The sequence below is a fragment of the Myodes glareolus genome, chromosome 19, assembly GCF_982192425.1.
Source record: "Myodes glareolus chromosome 19, mMyoGla1.1, whole genome shotgun sequence".
NCBI lineage: Eukaryota > Metazoa > Chordata > Mammalia > Rodentia > Cricetidae > Myodes > Myodes glareolus.
In genome coordinates, this window is record NC_142044.1 from 35,597,124 (window position 1) to 35,621,459 (window position 24,336).

The 24,336-nt window shown below is 38.7% G+C and overlaps 1 protein-coding gene across 12 annotated transcripts in view; it reads right to left on the bottom strand.

Annotated features, from left to right (window-relative positions):
* Ptk2 (protein tyrosine kinase 2) overlaps nt 1–24,336 on the bottom strand; it is a 192,908-nt gene that overhangs the window by 113,494 nt on the left and 55,078 nt on the right. For 10 of the 12 annotated variants that reach the window (XM_087898836.1, XM_087898840.1, XM_085678897.2 and 7 more), the window contains 5 exons: nt 23,936–24,162; nt 13,940–14,106; nt 7,269–7,356; nt 2,798–2,877; nt 2,524–2,586 (listed from right to left, as the gene is read on the bottom strand). In XM_087898836.1, the coding sequence (XP_087754962.1) occupies nt 2,524–2,586; nt 2,798–2,877; nt 7,269–7,356; nt 13,940–14,106; nt 23,936–24,162 (625 nt within the window). Of the gene's footprint in view, nt 1–2,523; nt 2,587–2,797; nt 2,878–7,268; nt 7,357–13,939; nt 14,107–23,935; nt 24,163–24,336 lie in introns of those variants that run through there. The other 2 variants (XM_085678896.2, XM_085678898.2) reach the window with 2 other exon arrangements.

Below are 24,336 nucleotides of genomic sequence, written 5' to 3' on the forward strand. Positions count from 1 at the left end.
GATTCAGGACAGTCAGGGCCACAAAGCAACCCTGTCTCAAAAAACTATGTTTTTAAAAAAAGGCAAGCATCTGTATAATGAGTGTCACATACACAAAGGTGATGGGGACATGCACAAATGACACCACAGACATGAAGCTAAAGTGGCAAAGACGTCAAGATTAATAAAGAAAAACACTGATGTATTAGAAACGCCAGCAAAGCATGGGAGCACACACCTGTACTCCCAGAACTTGAGAGGCTAGGCAAAAGAATAGAGTATTGGAGGTCAGTCCAAACTACAAACAAGACCCAGATCACCCAAAAAGAAAGCAAAAGACATGTTCACCATGCAAGAGGAATATAAAATGGATACAAATGAGAGGTATTTAATTTCACCAGCAATCAAGATAATGTATATAAAACAAGCTATTGTTGCAGATGTTTGCTGTCCTATAGAAAATAATGAGTAGGCAAATGCCTTGATAGGCATTATATGTTACTGATCATCAGAACTTGTGTGTGGTCGGATGGAAAACAACATGCGAGCCTGATGAGTCCTGCACTAACACATTTCCACTTGGCTTTTTAAAGCAAAACTAGAGTTTATAAAGGTCATAATTTTTATATAGATTAGTATAGGTTAATTAAGGGATTGGTCAAGAAGGAAGAGGGAATAAAAGCAAGAAAAGGAGGAAGAAAGAAACAAGTTTAAGAAAAGGACAAGTGTATACACTCAAGAGTGGATGTGAACTTCCGAAAGGATGCCCAAGAAAGACACTTTCAGCATAAAGCTGGATAAATGGCAGGGTTTACATCTAACCTCATCTCATTTACATTAGAAACAAGGCGTACAACACCCATTTTGAAAGAATTAAGTTCTCTACTAAGACTGAGAAGGTGTTATGAAAAGTCCTGGGATATAACCTGGGATATAAAGGATTTTTTCTTTACCATGTGACAATGTAATTTAAATTTTCTTGTGCTCCAAATAAACCCAACTGATGAGCATTACACTCTGTTACTCATTTTTGCTACTGCTATTTGAAAGAGCTCTACATAGTTTGGTTTTATGCTGGCTGATCACCTCTCCTCTGCACAGAGATGATGACAGTCAACTAACACTCAGTACTGAGATCATGATATCCAATTTCCTGCTGATACCACCAGAGAGACACCATGTATATATTATGGAGAATGCTAGCCCAAACTATCCAATGAAGGATAGTAAAAATTCTCCTGAAAATGACTTCCTTGGTACTCTTCAGTTAGTGAATGCAATGCACGAGACATAAACACATTTACTGTCTGCTATGCATACACTATCATGAACCTAATCAAAGATGTCTTAAGCTCAGAAAGTGGAAGCTGCATGCATGAGCTTTGGGCACTTTGAAAACATGACAGACAACTTGAACCTGAGAAGGCTTACCAATAGCCCAAACGACCCTGTTCTATCTACTATTAACTGTGACTGCTTTGCAAAATACTTCTACTTTTCTTTTTCTGTGGTCAAATCTGCATTGCAAGCGCCTGTTTTCAAAATGGGGGAATGTTAAACTCTAACGCTATAAAAGCACTGTTCTGACCTAGAAAGTCTACATAAAATTTAAAACCATTACAGTCTTCATTACAACAGTGGAGCTCTGGATGACCTTTGGTGTAATTTTAGCACATCTCACAAAATACCACAAAAAACTTCAGTCAAATGCAGATGGAAACAATAGTGATAAATGATAGTAAAATGGAGCTTCACTCAGATACAATAAATATCAACTGTCTTGCTGAATTATCATTAAGATATAGTATATAATTTCTATCAAGACTCAAACTTCAGTATCTCTGACATATATTTAAAACAACCAAATACAATATACAGACATACAAATATCATCCCAATTTTTTTATATTTTATACAAAAATTTAAATAAAATTTATTTTATACTTAAACATTTTTATATTCTACATTTTTAAATACATGAGTAACAAATAACTATCACTTCTCTATCTGTTAAAAAAGAATCCTTAATTGACTGCAGAGAAAGTGAATAATTAATAACCAATTTATTGACAATTCTTTTTTGGGGTGGGGATAGAGGTTCAAGACAGGGTTTTGCTGTGTAACAGCTCTGGCTGCTCTGGAATTCTACTTGTAGACTAGGCTAGCCTTGAGCTCACAGTGATCTGCCTGCCTCTGCCTCCCAAGTATTGGGAATAAAGGCATGTGCCGCCACTGCCAGGCTTCATGGGCAATTTTTACTTTTGATGTAAAACAGAAGCAAAGTATCATCTCAGTGAAATTATTGTATACCCTTTAAAAAAACAAATACATTTATGTATGCATATGTGTGTGTGCGCGCTGCTAGGGCATATACATTATTAGCCTTAAGACATTTATCAATACATTTAATTGTTTGTGAATAAAACTAAGGTTATCAGAATTTTTTTCTTAAAAGCACATCATTTCAGGCAATTTGTAAATCAAGATCAGCTAGGAGGGGTGCATTCAGAGTCTGAATGGACAGCTCAGAAGTACAGTACTTACTCTAAGACTTCATAGTTAGACTTCTTCTCTAGGGCATTGCCCCGCATCTCCCAGTAGGATCTCCTGAAATTAGGGAACACAAAAGCTGACATGTGTATATAAGGAATGTTTAGGTTGTTGAATAATAAACAATTGAGAAAAACAGATGCAAACAATAGTTAAGTAATATGGAATCCTCTCTCAATTTAATTATGATTCTACTAGTAATTTTATAAAGAGGAAAGTACCTAGAAAATAAAACAAAATACAGAATCAATGTAGTGTTACCACCTACCTAATTTCCAGACAACCCAACTTCAAAGCTATTTCTTGGTCTACTTGATCAGCTATCTCTAGCATGTAGTCACTCTTCACCTGAAATAAAGGAATGGGAAACAGGAATGCTTGCAATATAATCAATCCCTAAATATTTGCTGAATGGTTTTTACATAATTGTCCATATTCTGTCAATAATTATGTTGAATTCTGGATATAAGTAATACCCCAAATAACTAAAGACCCAAGTCTTTTATGTGCATGCAACATGCATGTTCTATGGTACAAGTGTGCAAGTCAGAGGAGAACTTTGGAGCTGGTTGTCTCCCTCTACCTTTGCATGGGCTCCAGGAACTGAACTCAGGTTGCCAGGCTTATATGGCAAGCATCTTTACACACTGAGCCTTTATCAAGGCAGGTTTGTGCAATTTAAGACTGCTTACCTGTGTGTGGCTTTAAACAACTGACACACAATGTTCTGCTGCTTCATACTCTTCCTATTCAGCCCAAAGCAGAAACGAGCACCCAAGAGCTAAATTTCTTCTAAACTGCTGCACAATTTTTAATTTTTCTCTGAGCAATAACCCCAATCTTCAAAGCATTTGGGGGCCTCAGAGCAAGGATCACAAAAATTTATGTACTTCAAAACCCAATGTTTAACCTCAAAGTTCACATCAAACTGTCCACTCTATGTTATTAATTTGCAAAGCACCACACCTGAGTCTAATATAAAGGAACGCTGGAGACACCTCTGCCAATAAACACACTCAAACATAGATAGAGCAAATTGTAGTGACACAATCCTTCCATTCCACAGTGAGTCTTTGTCTCAAAACTCTAAAAAGCAGACCAGAAAGATGGCTGAGCAAATAAAAGGGCATACTGCAGAGGTCTGATTACCTGATTTTGCTCCCAGGAACCCACAGTAGAAAGAGAAAGGGGACTTCTGAAAGTTGTTCTCTGACCTCTACATACACATTGCAGTACGTGATGCCCCCATTCACACATATAAATCACACACGAGCAAACAATAAATTTAAAGTTAAACACACACACACACACACACACACACACACACAAAGTACTCATGAATCACACCACAAATATTTGTCAGCATGAAGACATTTGCAAAGCTGAAATGCACACAATCTCCTCACAAATTTGTATTAAGAGACCAAAATCTGACGTTGATTTTGAAGACAGGGTCGTGTACTCTGAACCTAGAATGGAACATGTTATGTCCTCCCTCACAAAACATCCGTATTACCAAAATCTGTATCAACTACATTAGGAGTAACAACAACACAAATAATTGTGAAAACTGGTTTCTTTTCGTCCTATACACCTACTTTTTTATTGTCTTCAACTTTGTTTCTTGGTCTTCAAAGTCTAAACTAGTCACTCTCGGGCTCTCTGCAGAAAAACTACATTGACCATTGCCCAAAAAAACTTCCCAACATTTTCAACTATTACCTCCCAGTCTGCCAGCCTTTAGTTCAAGGACTTTGATTCCATTCATCACACAGCCATGACTGTGATCTTTCCTTGCAAAATCTCCAAGTCCCATGTCTCCCACTGTTTATCTACTTTAATTGCTTGGGGAAACCAACCCGTATTGAGCCCAAACACTCTTTCCCCAAGTTGGAATAATGCCGTATAAGCGGCATTTAAATTCCTAACTCTCATAGAGACTTTTTACTTTCATAAAGGGAGGAAGCCAAAAGACAGTTCAGTGGCTTTCAATCATCCAAGGCAGGTTTCAGAGGCACTACTGCAGACCTTCAATGCCATAAGGATGATAAACAGAACATTACCTAAATGTCCAAAGGATCAAATACAGCAATTTCTAAGCACTATTCAGAGATAGGAAAATCAATCAAGTATCCTAAGTCACTCATTAAAGCCAAATGTAAATTTAGTTGAAAAAAAAGAAAAAGAGAGAGAAAGATAATGATAACAATCTTCAGGGGAAACATCCTCACATATGAGAGCTTTACTTCAAAATTCAGACAGTTAGTTCACAGCCTGAAACCATTTGTGGCCTGAAAATACTCATGTATTCTTCGAACAGCTGAACAGACTTTGTGCAGTGAGTGTCCCTCTACTGGCACCACATGTCGCACAGCACTGCCTGTCCTCTGTTCCAGTGTTCTCTGCAGCCACTGACCACAGTCATATCCTGAGGTTGTGCTATAAGACTCACGGTTCCTCACCTTCACTGTTTATTTCTCTAATGAATCATTTTAAAACTATAACTCTATTATTTTTTTTAAGAGTAGTCAAGTACAGTGGTGAGAACAGGGTACTCAATTGTTATACAATTGTGAACAACTGCTAACAATTGTCATAATTGGCTGACTGTGAACAATCAACTGAAAGAACTCACTACCTTCGGACCAGCCCTATAACTCTATTATTAATTCCATCAGAATTGTTTTCATTTCTGAAATAAACCAGATTGATCAAGCACTTCAATATACTTACATATAGAGTCATATGTCATACAATGATATTCCAGTCAATAAAATGACCATAAAAACAATGTTTGTTCCTTAAGACCTACATGGTGATATATCCATCTTAGTTGTGCAAGAACTTTGTGATATTTGCACAATGACAAAACTGCCCAAATATGAATTTCTAAGAATATATCTCCATTATTAAATGATGCAGAGTGTACCATACTTCAAATGGTATATATACATACAACTATTTCATTCTAACACTGAGTTAATTTACTACAATGTTCATTCAGTCTGAATACTGGCATCCTCACAATCCCATCTTACTGCCTCAGAGAAAGCCTGAAGGTTACAAATGATCATAGAAGATTCACTATTTAAGGAATATCTACTAACAATCAAGTCCTGGGGCTAGTATTTTACATAAATTACTTCTGGTCCTTGTAATTATTCAGGGCAGTCTTTATTAGTCCTGTTTTATATATAAGGCTCATAAGACAATTTACAAAGGATCTCAAAAAATTTTAAATAGAGCTTAAAACGAAGATTCATCGCCAAAACTCAAGCTTTGATCGCACTTCATTTTCTTGTGCACCTTTCAATGCACTGGAGACTGGATGATTACTGACAGTGGCAAAGCACACAGAAAAGGGGGTGACTGCAGCAATACCTGTCACCTTTATTTCTTTTAAAGTGTTATGTACTTGGTGAGTTATCATAAAAGCAGATACAAACATAACAAAATAGTTTCCAGGAATTTCTAAAGGTATGCTAATGAATTAAAAAAAATTTAAAGATAAAAGAGGGGGTGAACAAGAGAACTGCAGACAAGTATTGACAACAGACAGGAAGGGTCTTAGAAACACAGAGATGATGTGTCACCTCAGAGCACAAGCTCATACCTGCTGTGCAGTCAGCAAGCAGAAATGCTTGATCTTCAGTAGCTTGGCACTGTCTTTAGTCAGTGTTCAGAATGAACAGAAGGCACATGGAAAAAGCCATTCAAACCTCCAGACATGGCATTACAGGTTTTGGAGTTTGCCCTGCTTAATCTCTCTATCTTGCTTTGGCCCAATATTTCACCACTATGTCCCTTTTCCTCCCTTTTGGAACGGTAATGTATATTCTGTGTCAATGGTATGCCGGAAGTATGTAATTTGCTTTATGAGTTTACAGGGGTCAAAATTAAGAGACTATCTTAAGTATCAGAACAAACTTTGAGCTTTTACACTGTGTTGACAAAGAAAGACTATGGACACTTTTGAAGTTAGACTAAATGCATTTTGGATTTTGATATGGTTATAAGGCTAGGGAGCCAGGAAGTGGAATGCTGTTGTGTGAATTAGAATGGTCTCCATAGACTCATTATGTTTGACTTTTTGGCCTCCAGTTTGTGGAATTGTCTGGGAAGGATTATGAGTTGTGGTCTTGTTGGAGGGGGTATATCACTAAGGGTGGGCTTTGAAGTTTCAAAAGCCCATACTATTCCCAGTTAGCTCTCTCTGCCTTGCACTTGTGAATCAAGATATAAACTTCCAGCTATTGCTCCAGAGTCATGCATACCTACTTGTTGCCATGTGAGCCCCAAATAAACTCTCTTCTAATTATTGTCTTGATCATGGTGTCTTATCACAGGAAAAGGAAAGTAACTAGGACAGGCCACAAGTAATTGCCTTTGGCATTCTTAAAGAGAAGTCTCATTTTGCTTTATTATGAAACTTGGCACCAAAAATTATCCAAGTTCACAGACAGTGATTTCTACATGACAAACTGACTGATATCGAAGCATAATGATTGAACATTGCTCATGGGTTACTGCCCACATACAGAAGAAGCATCTTTGAAGACATGTCCAAGCATACAAATATTCAAGAAGTGTAGAAAAGCAAGTTTTCATGAGCTAACACTCTTTTAACACTGGACTACTCTATAGTACCTCAAATACAAGGTTTAATATTACTCTAAAATAAAACACGAAATAAAGATGATTCAAAGAAACAAAGCATATGAAAGAAAGTGTTTCTATACCTGTTGATAGAAGAAATTCAATGTCGGCTTATCTTCAGTAAATTGGTTTAGAAAACCTTTTGGCAAGTAACGAATTCTCAATTCATATCTGAAAGATGATCCACAAAATACAATGATTAGAAATAAATCGTTTTCTGAATTTAGTCTATAACTCATTAACTCTGAAGTATAATGTTGAAAGTAAGATCACATACAATGTTTAAATGGACAAACCTTGTGCGCCCATGCAGCAGCTGCTACAATTTAGTCATTCTGTGATAAGGCAGAACACGAGGTCAAAGATGGCCTGCAGCCCACAAGTCAAGTACCCCCACTCTGCCCCATCCTACTGTGTGTTTGTAGTGTTTCAATTCAGCAACATGCAAATGAGAATGTATGCGGCTAACAATAGCAGTTCCATCCTCTTTGGAGAGCACTTCACCAAAAGGTATGACACAGTATTTATCCTCAAAATTGACTGTGGCCTTGGGAACTGTTGCTACTTTTTGACTGCTGAAACAATGCTACTAAAAAAACTCATTTTTCTATTCTTCCTTTTTTGTTGTTGTTGTTGTTGTTGTTTGTTTTGAGAGCTGACTGGAGCTCACTATGTAGACCACGTTGGTCTCAAACTTACAACAATCCACATCTGTCTCTGCAAAGTGCTGGGATTAAAGGTGTGTACCACCACAACCAGTTGATTTCTAATAATTTTGGGTGTCTTATTTAGCTGTTTTGTTTTTGTTTTTCAAGGCAGGGTTTCTCTGTGTAACAGCTCTGGCTGTCCTGAAACTCACTTTATAGACCAGGCTGGCCTTGAACTCACAGAGATCTACCTTCCTCTGCCTCCTGAGATTAAAGGCATGTGTCACCACTGCCCAGCTAATGGTATCTTCTGAGATGAGTTCACTATCTATACACCAGGTCTACTTTATTATAAAATCAGGTAAAGTATGGTGAGTACATGGAAGACAGAAGCAGAAGAGCAGTGAGATAAACAAACACTGCCTGGTCCAACTCTAGATGCACCATTCTGGTGCTGACTCTGGTTATCAGCTATAGGCAACAACTAGGAACTTAGAAATTTGTCAGCATTTTACACAGGTGCTGTCTTTTTATAAGAACGGGGGTAGGGGGCTAGAGAGATGGTTCAGTGGTTAAAAGAACTGACTGCTCTCCCAGAGGACCCAGGTTCAATTCCCTGTACCCACATGGCAGCTCACAGTTGCCTATAACTCCAGTTCCAGGGAATCTGACACCTTCATACCAAATGCACAGAAAATAAAGTTAAATATATATTTTTTTTTAAAAAAAGAACAAGGGATCTTGATCAAAGAAACTGCCTACAGTGGACCTGTGTTATGTCACTAACTCACTGTCAGTCAATGAAACTCAATACTCTCACCAGGATGCTGGAAAAATAAATGAGCCATGTAAACACAACTATGGAACAGCCATTGGCACATCACCATAAATGGCCTCTAAGGTAGGTCATGTTAGTCACTACTCAACAAGCACTGAAGAGAGGCATGGTGCTAGTTCTCAAAACGCTATGTCTTTGTGCAAGCCAGGGAACAACACAAATTTATGTGCAGGGGAAATGAGTGTTGAAAGTGCTAAAGGGCACTCAGAGGCATTCTGAGGCAGTGACCCTGACTATGGTCTGAAGAAAGTGAGGAAGGAAGCTACAGGTCACTTGAGAAGGCAATTGCAGCTAGAATAGAAGCAAAATCTGAGCAGAAGCAAGAGTCCAGAGCGAAGATGGGTCACACAGCCCCCTGCAAATCCTGACTATAGAGTTTTATCAAGGAGAAAAGGTACTATCATGTCCTGAGCAGAGAAATAATATCAGAGGGTTAAAGTTTCTCTTCACTAGGCCCACCATGAAGAGGCAGTATGGGCCAAGGAGCTAAGTGAGAGTAACAGAGGGTAAGTGCATAACTCAGTAAGAAATAGATAGGTTAATATCTACCTGTTATCACATTTGTGTGTATGTACACACAAGCACACTACACACTCATGTGCAAATTAACTACAGCTTTATTAGGAAGCAATAAAGAACATAGATGTAGAATTCCTCTTCAGTAAAAACATGTAAGTACAGCCAAAAGAAGAGTAAAATGGGAAACACTATGACTTCACATAAAAAGGAACTAAATCCACTTTGCTTTTAGATGTAGAAAGGCAAGGCTGTCCCTCTAAAGGATTCTGGTCTTATTTGAGTACATTACACTGAGTGTATCTTATAAAAACTCTTTGCTCAAGGTGCTCTAATTTAATTCCAATCTTATTTAATTCCAATCCATAGCCCTTAGCCTGTGACACTTGACACCTACATCCTGCTTTCCCTCACCTCCTCTTTACACTTCTTTCTTTATACTTCTGTCACCACACTAAGAACTAGCTATATTGCTTCTCCATGGAGTTCCAAAAACCAGTTATATACAACATGCCCCAAATAAAGTTATCCTTTGTTACTGCTTCAAAGCAATCTGTTCTCAGTAGTGCCACTGGTATCTTGCTTCCTGGAGCTCACATGAATTGTAAGCATAAGATGCCTTCAAGTTAACTAACTACTGGGAAGACGAGGCTGTTTCAAAAAAGTTAAAGTGGACTAAAAAGATCTATTAGCCCTGATACTAAGACAGACTGGCACAAAGAACAGCTTCATTAAACAATACAGATAACCCCCACAAGCAACATGGTGTGGACAAACTGATTCTTACACATCCAACTAAAATAAACAAAACAGAGAAGGATGGAATCACAAATGCCCATCTATGAAAAATTAACATATCAATCAGTGCAAGGCAGAAACACTAACATATGCTATGACTGATGGATGGCAGTGCAGTGAAACCACACTCACTGCATGGTGTCAGTGTCTCATTACAAAGGGGAAATGGTAACAGGAGAAACCTGAATGTGCCCACCTCAGTCTAATGATTTCAACACTGCTACCAGGTATATTTAGTTTGCAAGGACAGGTTTCTTGGTATCATGCAATAAAAACATCTTGATGGGCACACACCTTTAATCCTAGCACTCATGTGTTTAAAGCCAGGCTGTTTGATGCAGCAGGCTCTCCATTTTAGCCAGAAAGAACCTGTGTCTCAAAAAAAAAAAAAAATCAAAACAAATAAAACAAAAAGAACACCTTAAACCGACTAAGTTAAAAAAAAATAATAATCTTAATGACAAGACAGTAGACAAATCCAAATCAAGAGCAGGAAAAAAACAAAACAAAACTTAGACAGTGTTCTTCCAAAGTGTCAAAGTCAGTCAGGGCACAGGCAGACTTAGAGCACTAAACTGGCACCATGGTACTCCCTCTGGTTCATACGTTATTGACAAGAGGAATGTATGTCATGTGTCATAATATGAAGTATGAATGAAGATATTACAATCTTAAACACAGAATCAGAGCCAGGATGATTCAAAACAAAAACAAAAATCAAAAACTAATTGAATACATTAATATGTCATTTCCAAGCAGACAAATATGAACAATATAATTAATATTGGAACAGCTTATAAATCTTGTGTAGGACCCATAACACATTAACTTCCCATTATCTTTTCTTGTTTGTTTGTTCTGATACAGGGTCTTGCTCTGAAATCCTGGTTAGCCAGAAACTCACTAGGGAGACCAGGCTGATCAGAAACTCGGGACCATCCTTCTGCTTTAGCCTCTCAATTATCAGGATTAAAGGCATATACTACCATGTCTGACCACATAACTACACACATTCATTCCAAAAAGGATGAAGACACCAATTAATCTCTGGATGACAAATGTGACGCAGACGAAGTTTCTGTCCCACCTGGTAGCACACTCATTTGGTCCCAAAGAAACACACAGAAGCTTATATTAATTATAAATCATTTGGCCTATTAGCTCAGGCTTATTACTAAACTATCTATTACAACTTAAATTAACCCATGATCTTATCTATGTTTAGCCACGTGGCTTGGTACCTTTTCTCAGTTGCAGCATTTTCATCTTGCTTCCTCTGAGTCTGGGTGGTGACTGCAGAATGAGCCTTTCCTCTTCCCAGAATCCTCCTAGTCTAGTCACCCTGCCTATACTTCCTGCCTGGCTACTGGTCAATCAGTGTTTTATTAAACCAATACAAGTGATAAATCTTTACAGGGAACAAGAGCGCTATCCCACAGCAGACAAAGACTCATCTGAACAACAACAACAAAAAAGAGTAAAAAAGCATCATAAAAATGTTTACTCATCTCATTCATTGTGGTGGTACATGCTTTTAATCCTAACACTTGGGAGGTATAAATGGGGAAATCTCTGTAAAATCTAGGCTAGTCTGGTCTATATAGTGAGTTTCAGGTCAAGCAGGACTACACACTGAGAAGTTATCTATGAACAGATGAATGAGTTGCTCTTCTCATGATGAATGAGAACAAGTCAACAGACAGAAATGAAGAAGCACATAATCCTCTGGTTGATGGGGAAAATTCAAGCAAATAATCGTATTAATTAATTAGTACAAACACTATCAAAATTATGAAATACAATCAAACAAAACTTAGATGGCAACAACACCTTATTATTGTTATTATTATGTTATCATTACTGTAATAAATATTGTTTGGTTGCTATTTCGACACTATCATATTATTTTCTCTCTTGTTTAATTTACAATGACACTATCAATACATTACCCTACTCCATTTTCATTAATGTATATTTTACTCTAGACCAACGTAACCCCATGCATAAACAGAGAAAGAAACAAGAGTGAGAGTATGACAGTTCCAGAGGGAAAAAGCTGAACAAACACAGACACCCACTGGCCCTGACAGAAGAGTATATTCCACAGCCACACCCTCAGCAACACACTTGAAGTGTTATAAAAGCCACTAAGAATGCTGGAGGCTCAAATGGGGCAAGAATAAATCATAAAGGGTAAAAGCAGAGGAGAATGAAGGGCTAAAGAGGTCAGAAAGATGGAAGGTTAGCTTACTCAGCAAGTACCAAAGGCAGCACAAGAAGAAGAGACTCAAATCCCAATATAGGTTGATAAAAACAACTACAAGCTACACTTAGAGTTGAGTAGATGCTGAAACCTGAGAGGAACCAATGTCAGTAGAGCTGAAGGAGGAGAGCAACAGCAGGAGCCAGACTACAAAGCAGGCAAAACCTCTGAAGCTGGCCCTGTATGTAGAGAAGCTACGCAGAACATTTTTGGGCAGAAGCGACTCAAACATTGAAACTGCTGAAGCACTGCCTTGAAGACTTTTGACCTGACCCCACCACCCTTGCTCTTCTCTGTTTACCACCTCTAGACTTTTTATACAGATGACTGCAGCAGTTTGCTTACTGGTTTCTCTGTGCCCCATCCAAGGACATGTGAGGATTTAATAGAGAGCATAGGCACAGCCCAAGGATGCACACACACATATCACACAAATACATCACATGGAAGGGAGGTCAGAAAGGGTTATAACATCTTTATATTCTTCATGCATATGAGCCTACTTCCTCTGATCATCTCTGTAATGTTTTCAGCAATATTCAACTCTACAATCACAGGTTATTAATTTTTCAAACATCAAATCCTGATTTACAAATAGTAATCCCTACTCTATTTTACTTGATTTAAGGTAAAATAAATTGGCTTAGAAGAACAAAAACAGAAAAGATAGTGCTCAAAAAAGTGAAACTCCCTGAGCATAAGGAAAATGAAATTTTCTCCTAAGTGTCTGTGCAAAAGAAGAGTATAACATAACTGCAGCAAGTAAAAATCTGACATTATTTTCATTTGCCATTTAGACATTTAATTTTTAATCATTAAATTGTCTGATTAAATGTTTAGAAGTCAAATCTTCCTTCCATATCAGTTGATAGAAACCAACCTAATTCTACTCTCCAGGAATAGTTTGCTTACCCCAGCTATCTGACAGATTTGAAAATACAACTGCATTCTCTGAAGAACTACACAACTGACACAAACCTGTATGAATTTGTATTTCATCTAAAGAAGCTGGCTTCCCCTGTTGATCTAGGCCCTTGTCCTTCTTGAGTGCATGCCTAAGGGTACAACATGAAAGAAGCCCACTTTTTAAAGATATACCTTCTTCTCTCCAAACTAAGTATTTTAGATTTAAGATTTTTTTCAACTAAAAAGATTTACTTACTCATAAAAATTATGAAGTATTAACCAGGAAAAGGATAAATATCTCAAAATAACTTCAGTTTCATTCCTGTTTGAGCAGTAATCACTAAGAGCTTACTCCCATTGTCCCTATATTTGAACAAATGTTCACCATTCTTTTCAGGTGAGTGTAGATTACCGGACTTAAGTATGCTATTAGCCCACTGATAAGACCATCAGTTGTGCTCTCCTCTTGGACAAGTCAAGGTCCTCTATGAGACATCAACACTAGATCATAAAGCAGCAGTACCACTTAACTAGAAGTGCAAGCATCAAAGCACTGAAAACAACTATGATCAGCAAAGATCATGGTGACAGAAGACAAGGAATGGAGAGAGAAACAAGCTTAACTCTGTGTTCTACAGAGATCACTGTTTAGTAGTAACTACTAGTCAATCTCCATTACACAGGAATAGTGATCACAAGGAGCATAAAAGCTGACATCCTCTTGTGCATATTTTTAACACACAAAGTAATCCAGCATGGTCACACCACAGTGGATTAGAATCTTACTTCCACTCCTCTGGTGGGTGAGCAAGTTCGTATTTCTCCCTCACACTGGAGACTCCCATATCCACATGAAGCCAGTGAACTTCCTCCGATCGCAGATGACTGAGGCGAAATCCATAGCAGGCTACGTGTTTTACTTTGTGACTGTCCACTATCTTCTGAATGATGCCCTAGAACACAGCCCCCCAAAAAATGATGGTTACAGATCAAAAAAAGTCTAGTTATAAGAAATCTTAATAAGCACATCACATAAAAAATGTTACTTAACCCCATACAGGAATTGTTTCTCATGCAGCAATATTTTTATGAATAAGGAAAAACTTTAAGGGAAAAAAAACAAAGATTTTTTTCCCAATTCTTTACCGACAAACAATGCAATATAAACATAAGACATTTCAGCAACTCCACCTTCACATCACCTCAATATTGTCAGCAGGAATGAGGCCCCTTAAGGTTCTACTTTCTGAACCAAGATCTTCTGAAAGACCAGGCTGTAGCATTAATACCTTCTCTTTAAACAACAACAAAAACTATGAAATGTTCCATGAATTGGTCATAATCACTTTGATCTGCTTTGTATGTTAGCATGTGGCAATTTTAAAGGCCTCCAAACCTACTGCTTTTAACACTTACTATGCTGAGTTCAGAAGACAGTTCTCTTCCAGTGTGTCAACAGAGGAGGTGAAAATCTTCCTGGGGTTATGAGAAGGCAAGCTTTAGAATCGTCTTCTCCCCTGCCCCGCCATCAAGGGGAAGCCCAGGAAAAAGATATCCCTAATAATGGGAAATGTGTAAGCTATGTGGGGATGAGATTGCATCACATGCTGTACTTTGTGCATAGGACATAGAAAGTATAGCCCACTGTACTATCTCTCCAGTGGTGAAGAAAAAAATTCTTGAAGGAAGCAAACATAGCCATTAAAATATCAACAAAAAAAAAATTCCAGTTTTTACAACTCAACAAGATGGCTCAGCAATTAAGGGCACTTGTTGCTCTTGCAGAGAACCTAGATTTGGTTCACAGCAAAACCCACAACTGTCTGTAACTCAGGTTTCAGGGAAACAGATGCCTTCTTCTGATCTTCTTAAGTACTACGGGTACCTGGCATACTAACATATACTAAGGTAAAACACTCACACACATTTTTAATTTTTTTTAATTTAGTACTTTAACACTTTAACTTACAATAAAAGACAAAATTTTAAGTTTTACACTTACTAGGGCATTTTTTTATTATGGTCCAATGCTATTAATAATAAAAGATATTCTCAACTGTCTTAGTCACCATTCCATTGCTGTGAAGAGATACCATGACCATGAGAATTCTTATAAAATAAAGCATTTAACTGAGGGCTTGCTTATAGTTTCAGAGGTTAAGTCCATTATCATCTCTGTGGCATGCAGACAGATGCTTAAGCGGTAGTTGAGAGAGAAAGACTCTGGTCTTATTTAGCATGGCTTCTAAAACCTCAAAGCCCACCCCCAGTGACACACTTCCTTCAACAAGGCCACATGTGTGCACAGAGGCCAGAGACGGACACTAGGCATCTTCCTCTGTTGCTCTCTTATTCCTTTAAGACAAAGTTTCTCAATAAACCACAGCTCACTGTGTTAGCTATGTTGGTCAGCAAGAGAGCTCCTGAGGTTTGCCTTTCTCTCTTGCCTCTTCTCTCCTCCCTTAGCACTTAAGTTACAGACACCATCAGCTATGCCTAGCTCTTTACATAAAAAATAGAAATTCTAACCCAGTCCCTCATGCTTACACTGTTACTTATTGGCCATCTCCCGGGCCCTCAATCTTCTCTATAGAAAAGAGAAAAGAGAAAAGGAAAAGGAAAGGAAAATTAAACAGGTACCATTAAAAAAACAAAACAAAACAAAAAAAACCGGTTAGGGATAGTGAGGATGTTTGTGCTACTCTGTGTCCTAATGCCTGTGCATGGCAGGCTGAGACTCAAGTGGATGGGTCAGCTAATTCTCTTTCAGATCTCTCAGGATGGAGTAGGAGGCTATGATCAACATAAGCATGGAAGAGTCAAGAGGGATTAGACATGGTATCAGAGGAAATAAACAAAAGTAATAGTCTGCAAGAGTCTAAGACAGATTCATAAGGAAGATAGTCTCATCAAGACAGGAAACTGTCTTCAGTCTGCAGACCTCAGAACTCAGACAGGCATAAGATGTCCTTTCTGATGCAAAACCCTAGAGAACTCCTCACGACTGCTTTAAATGACAGGACAGTCTGCACCCTATCAAGCCACAGAGGTGGGCCAGTTGGAACTGACCTCAGCCCAAGTTACAGTCTTAAATCCTGGGTTCTGAGTGGGGATTTTCCCCAAGGCCGGAACATAGGCTAACCAAAGATCACTTGTATATCTCCTTACCAACCTGAGTCCCTCAGCTACAAGGCGCTGCTGCTCCAAAATTCCCAAAGGCACTCCTGTCTCCCTGTCCCAACTCGGCTAATCTACACCAATGTTACTACACTAACATTAATTACCAATGTTACTACACTAGTGTTAGTATTAACACTAGTCACACAAGTACATCAGAAGTGTCACATCACCTCCTTGCAGCTCAGTAACACAAGCATGCCCTCTCTTGTTTAAGTGACACACATTCCATGTGCCAACCCAGCTCTAATTATCCTTTTACGTTAAACAAATCTGTCCTTCCTCACCTCATCTGTCAGGTATAAGGTTCTGCAGAACACAAACTACTTCCGACACTGATATTTATCACTATTCACCTGCTATGGGGAATCCTATTCCAAAGGGTGTTGTCTCCAATGACCTTAGGGTGAAAAGGTTACTTCACATCCTTGTAACTCACAAGCACCTACAGGAGACCAAATGTAGCAAACCAAACTTAGTTAGGAACTTAGTCCAACTCTGCAGTGAACACTGGGAGAAAACACTTGTAGTCTTGGTGTTTTATGGAGCAGAAAATGAGTCTGGTCACATTTGATCAAGGTTTCTGAAGAAACCCAAATGACCTCAGTCAATGTTACGATAACTAAGTGTCCCCCACTACAGTGTCTTAACGAATCATAGTTGAAGCTTTCACTCTCCGGAAATCAGTCAAAAGTAGCAGACATACAGAAATTTCACTTTTCCTCAGTTTGCTTTTCATCACACTTCTATACAGCTATCATTTTCCTCTCTACCAACTTCCTACCAATTTCTCTGGGCAGTGATAGACACTAAAAACATATAAGACACAAGTTCCTCACTATGCTGCTGAATGTGCATACTCAGTAACCCAATGAGATAATCTGAAAGCCGAAAACTTTGCTCTGGAGAACTCAAGTATTACTGACAACTGTTTGGCAAGGAATGTGTTCTCAAGACACAGTACTGTTGCTGTGCAGTGATTCCATCACCACAGAAGACACACGATTTCTGGAACACAGGAATCATGAAAAGTGGTTTTATGAGTACGCCACTCAAATTAGCTGAAGTCAACTTTAAATTCTCATCTTAGCTTTGCAGGTCTTTAACCATCTAGTCCTATGAAATATAAAACCATGTCTGGCTACTCTGAAACCTCCATTTCTCCATTTATGCCAGGATTCAAAAATACAAGTTTTCTGGGCTAAATACTAATAATAGATCTTAGTAAAACAATATTTAAAATTGAAAATAAGACAATGTTTGTTACAAACTTTTACAAGAACACAGCACTGAGTGCACATAGTTCTTCACTACTAATGGACTGCTGTAGGTGAGAAATGGAGATAGAAATGAAAAATGGTACTCACTGAACACCTTTCTAGCTGCTGTCACTCATGGTGTACCACAAACACAGGACAAAAGGAGCCAAATGAAAACAAATACCTTGTTAAGTACAACAAACTGTACACCAACAAAGAACCAATCACTTCGCACGGGATGTTAGTGACTATCCTCCAACCCACCTAAGCACCACATAAAACCAACCTTAAGATGATTGTCAGCGTGATGAACAAAGCTAAAAATCAAAACTACCATGTGCACAGTCATAATCCTGCTCACCTTACTCACCTCATTCTACTCCTAGGATAGGCAGTGATGTCATCTCAATATCTCCTTCCTTCCTTCCTTCCTTCCTTCCTTCCTTCCTTCCTTCCTTTTTTCTGCCTGTCAAAATCTCCCTGTCCAAGATTATAGTGAAAGAGAATTTTTGCTTCATGCTCTGCCTCCTCACATTCTCCTTAGCAAAGCTTTTCCTCCACTTTGTTAATGCTTTCTTTTTCACCTTCCTCTCTAAAAGAAAAAGCCTAAGACCTGTGGACTCACAGTAGTCAGCATTAAAAAAAAAAAAAACACACATCATATCTTGAACACACATCCACCTGTTCTTCTATCACAGAGAAATTATTCAGTGATGACTGGCGAAGTATCAGAGATGATAATTACCACACACTGCAAACCTTGGACTACTCACAGAAAACCTTCCAGGCAAACTATGGGAACTTGACGACCGAAAGAACCTTTCTCTCGAGGTTGGAGAGATAGTTCAGTGGTTAAGAGCATTGCCTGCCCTTCCAAAGGTCCTGAGTTCAATTCCCAGCAACCACATGGTGGCTCACAACCATCTGTAATGAGGTCTGGTGCCCTCTTCTGGCCTGCAGGCATACATGTAGACAAAATATTGTATACAAAAAAATAAAAAGACCCTTTCTCTCTGGTTCCATCATTTTTTTACATAGCACAACTCTGCTCATAGAACTTACACCTACCCCCTACCCCTGCACACACATAGGAATGTTAATTTTAAAGTGGTCAACAAAGCCTATGATCTAATGCTACCCTTTCCACCAATAAGCAGACAATATTAATTAATTATTGTTCATCTAACTATAAACACCATTTGGCAAACCACACAAATTTACTTATTTATAATTACAGATTCAAATAATACCAGCCATTCACAAGTGGCTCGTGAAGCATACTGGATCCCAAATGTGATCTATGGATTTACAAAAGTTCTATGCATCACTTACAAGTTTAATGTGCTTTCAATGTGGCAGAACAATACTCAATGGCTAAACAGTGTTTTCTCACCAGGCTTCACATTGGATTCAAAGTTCTGGTATATTTCACCCTACCTGCCCACAACACCAGGAAGCTAAAGAAGGAGGTTTATAGGTCAACAAACAATTCATGTTCTTTTCAACTATAAACTAGAAGGGAAGGAAGCCTGTCAGAGAGGCTCAGCTCTGCACAGGCATAGACTGGTCAAAGTAATCGTGGGCATAAAGAAAAGAAGCCCCTTTTTGCTTAGACAATAGTGATGATTTCTTGTCCTAGCAAAGTCCTCTAGAAGTGTAGGTACCTGCAGAAGCCAGAAGATGGAGCTGGATTCACTAGTTAGAGTTAAATGTGATTGTGAACCAATAATCTTTCTGCCAGAGCTGTACACTCTTAACCTTTAGGCCATCTGTTTAGCCCTATGTTATTTCAGTTTATTTTATTTTTATTTGTGTATATTGTGTGACCTTGTGGATGTGTATGTGCAAGTGGCCATGAAGGCCAAAACAGGGCATTGGAATCTCAGAAGCCAAAATCTTCTGAAGAATAGCAAACTCTCTTTAACCTCTTTAGCTCTGTTGTTTGAATTTTGAAGCCAGACACTGGCTCTTCCCCACTACCTATGAGAATTCTAGATGGCATCTTCTACTAAAAAGCGGTTTCATTTATATTTAAAAAGTCTTGGTTAGCCTAGCAACCTAGCTAGGTCTTCTGGATACTGCACTGTAGCTTCTAGGTCAGCACTTGCTCCTTCACTAACTCTTCTAACAGATTTTGCTTTAAGTTCTTAAACTTCATGAACCAACCTTTGCTACTTGAAAACTGTTCTAAGGTGGCCTCTTCTCTCTCAACCTTCACAGGATCTGGATCAGGCTTTGTCTTAAGGGAGTATTATTACTGGTTTGAGCTTCTATCCAGGGTGCTCGAGTTTTCTCCTTATTAACAATAAACCACATCATTGTCACAGCACTCTTGTGTAACTGGAAAATGACGTTGACTCCTAGGATTTTCCTTTGTATTGACAGCATAGCATTGTCTAACTCTAGAGGTCTAACTTTGTACTGTCTTGACTTTCCATGTGCCTTCCTCACAAAGGTTAAGCACTTCTAGCTTTAGATTATAAATGAGAAATCCAAGTCTTCATTTCACTTGTACCCCTGGAGACCAATAAAAGATGACTAGCATCATTTCAACAATACTACATCTCAAGGAACAGGGAGCCTAGAGAAAAGAGGTGGTGTATGACTAAGGTGAAGGAGTCAGCACATACACATAACTTATTTATTTTGCTTTCTTATACAGGTATGGTTTGTAGATCCCTAAAACAATTTAAATAAATACCTGTCAGTATTCTGTTTTGCATAGGTTAATGGAAAATTTTTAGATTTTAGCTAAAGCAGCAGGGTCAATCAGCTTCTAGTGAACTGACTGCCCTCTGCTTGACAAAAGCCTTAAATCCATGCTAGAGTGACCCTAATTCTTCCACCAAGGGCGCCAAATGTCGTCTATTTTGCGTGGGTCCATGCAAGAAAAAGGATCACTCTAGGATGAATTTAGGTTTAGCAAAAACAGCAGGGGAATCAGCATCTGGTAAACTGATGGTCCTTGGCTTTGTAAAATGCTTTTTTATTGTTACCTAATTTACTCCTGTAGTAAGCAATTTCCACATATCAAAACCTCTTATCTAGCCGGGCAGTGGTGGTGCCTGCCTTTAATCGCAGGACTCAGAGGTAGGTGGATCTCTTTGAGTTCAAGGCCAGCCTGATCTACAGAATAAGTTCAAGAACAGGCTTGAAAGATACAGAAAGAAACCTTTTCGGGGTGGGGTGGGGGCGGGGGGCAGGATTTTTGGGCTAGAGCGATGGTTCAGAGGTTAGGTTAACAGCACTGGCTGCTCTTCCAGGCTCTGAGATCAATTCCCAGAAACCACATGATGGCTCACAGCCATCTATAATAAGATATAGTGCCCTCTTCTGTTCTGCATGAATACATGCAGGCAAAAACATTGCACACATAATAAATAAATAAATCATAAAAAAAGAAAAAAGAAAAAGAAAAGGCCTGTTGTTTGAAGGAACCATTTGCCTAAGCAATTCCCAGCCATGAGAAGTCCTGGTTTTCCAGGTCCTCTCATAATTAAGTTATTTACTGTTTAAGGCTTAGGGTCCTTCAGTAAAGACTCAGATAAGAAACAAACACTTCAAACAAAAGGCAACAGTCACAAAAGGTAGTTCAAAGCATAGGTGCTAACACTCGAATTCAAGTCAGATGCAATGTCTCCATGGGATCTCTCAGTACACATCACAAATCAACAGAAATCATCACAACATATAAAACAGAAAAAAAGTCTAAAATATTCTAAGAATTATTGAAAGGTGACACAAAGAAATGAGGAGTATACTTGCTACTGGGGAAAACGGCACCAACAAAAACTCCATCCAGGGCTGATATATCCTTTTTTTATCTGCTTTTTGTCTTTTTTGTTTGTGGGCAGCATGACTACACAGAAAACACAAAAATCAAAGTGCTATGAAGGGAAGTACAGTCAGCAGAATTATGGATGGAAATTTAAACCAATAGCTCAATACAGAACAGAGGAGGTAAAAGTAGAACAAGATCATGACTAAACCCTTAAGAAAATGTAAAGACTCAGTTAGAGCTGGAAAGGTGGCTCAGTGCTTAAGAGCATTGGTTGCTCTTACAGAAGACCCATGTTCCATTCCCAGCACTCACATGGCAGCTCACAACTATCTGTACCTACAGTTCCAAGGTATCTGACACCCTCACACAGATATGAATGTGGACAAAACACCAATGCACATAAAAAAATTCAGAAATTGTGAATACTTAAGACAGGTACAAAAGAGACTAGAGTAACAAGTCTGGGTTCACTTTGTTCATGCTCATTTTACCACATAAAAGTTCTTTCCAAGAAGGCCTGTACTGCAAAACTGGAGTGAGACAGAACCAGCTACCTAGGACAGAGAGCGAACAAGCTCCACAGGGAGCAGAAACCAGGAGCAAATCCAGTCCCTGGGAGCCAACCCAGTCCCAGGACACTGGCGGATCAGGAATGAGCCAGTGACCAGATATGGAGTCAGCGATCTCCACCAGAACAGGTCCAACTCCAAGCCAGGGACTTCTGCAGGAGGGGAGCCAGACCAGGATATACAGAAACAGGGCCTTGGGAGAGGGTTGAAGGGGGAAAGGGGAGTAGGCAGGGAGGGGAACAGAAAAAAATGTAGAGTTCAATAAATATCAATAAAAAATATATTAAAAAAACTGTATATGCTATCTGCTAACAGGGCTCCTGAGTTGTTTAAGTTTGAACAAATCAGAGTGTCAGAGTATACAATAATCATGGTTGGACACATAGCTTACACTTAACCTCGGTTAACATTTGGGCACTCAAACATACAGCAAATGCCCATGTATCCCTCTCAAAGATCAGATCATACCACCAGGAGACAAGAGGCTTCATCATACTGAGGAGTTACACAAAAATCTGAAAATGGTCTTCAAGATAGAGAAGATTACTCCAACTCCATATCCCTAAAATGAGTACTTCCCACATAATCCTTTTTTCCCCACATACTCCTTTTAATAATTAATCCATCTACATAGTCCATCAAAACAGTGATTTTACAGAGGTAACAGAAAAGTGTAACTCACAAAAGAATTTAGCTTTAAATCAAATCTATCAATCTATTTGAATAAAACAGAAAAGGAATCTAAATTAACTGATTATGGTTAAAAAGAAAAAAAGGAGAAGCCTTATCTAAGCGAACCTTGTCACTAAAAACGTCTGTCTCTGAAACTGAATACAAATAAAAAGAGAGCTGAGAAGCTAAATGCTTCTTCAATACCTCACCACAGTAGTGCCTCCTGGAAACCCACACCAACTCCATTTTCTGAAATCCTTATACTACCTGTTTATACCTAACTTTCAGAAACACTCTCCCCTTTGCCTTGCCTGTCCCCTCCTAAGTCTGAATTACAAGCTCCCCCCTTACAAACCTGGGGACCTTTGCAGTGCTAGCTCCTCCATTTGGGTGCTGGACCCACCTTTAAGTTTCCCAGCACCCAGACAGCATGCAGGGGAGTATTCTACACTTGGCCACATCTCTACCCTACAGATTCTATGCTATAAAGGCAAAAGCTTCTAAAGAGGCTTTGCTATGGTTAGTGCCTTCTAGTATGGTTAAGGATACTTCTAGGATCAACAGATAGCTAGAATATCCTTGAGGGGGGGCTAAAGTCTCTTCTTCCTGACTCAGAGATGGAGCAGTTTGCACCAGGTAGCTCCTACTATGTTATGTGACCTTGCCAGAAGGCTGAAAGCAACAGGACCACTTTCATTAGTAGAATCTCAAAATAGGAGCCAAAAATCAACCTTAACTGATTCAGAAATTTCATTACAGTGATAGAAAGCTGACAAATATAGACCTTTTTAGATTCCTACAACATAATAGTGTTTAAAAACATCATATAATCAATGTTGTTTTTAAGGAAATTACTCTACCTGAAGATATGGGAGCACTCCTAAATTAACAACACCTAGAAAAATCACTTGATTTTACTAGATCAGAAGTTATCTTAATTGCACTGGTTCTTTGTACCTTTCCAAAGGCTAAAATAATTAAGTGGAAAAACAAGTAAATTGCAGTACATGATTAAAATGTGATCTAGTGACGATTTTCCTAAGAAAACAGAAGTCATATATTCGCAATGTCCTCCCTGCCAAATACTGGGGAAGCAAACCCAAAGCCTCACACTATTAGGCAAATGCTCTAACACTGACCACCTCTATCCCTAGCCCTTTGGTGTATATCAGAAAGAAAAGGTTAATGTCTCTGTAACATGGGAAGTTCTAAGACATTAAATAAAAACTATTTCATCTCTTTTTTTTTTTTTTTTGGCGGGGAAGGGGGTCGTATGCCACTGAAACATAACTATTTTAAAATGTCATGAAAAAGACATACTTACCCTGACATCAGTAGCATCTCCATGCCTGATAATACTGGCCCAGGTGGTTGGCTCACTGCCACTTTCAAAATAATGAAAGACCTTTAATACTCGCTCCATTGCACCAGGGGACCGTTCCATGCCAGTACCCAGGTGAGTCTTAGAACTTGAACTTGGTGTATGATTCAAGTTTGGGTCAAGATAAGCAGCTGCCATTCTTTTGCTAGATGCTAGGTATCTGTCATATTCTGTTGAGAGAGAAAAAAGAAAAAAGATTTTTCAGTGTACATGAGTAGCAATTACAATCTGACAATTATGTTACCAACACTTTCTTCTAGTCTCCATTCTGCATTCCATGCACAAAATACTTAAGTTGAATAGGGACTTAGCAATCCCACACAATCACTGTGCTCTCTACACCC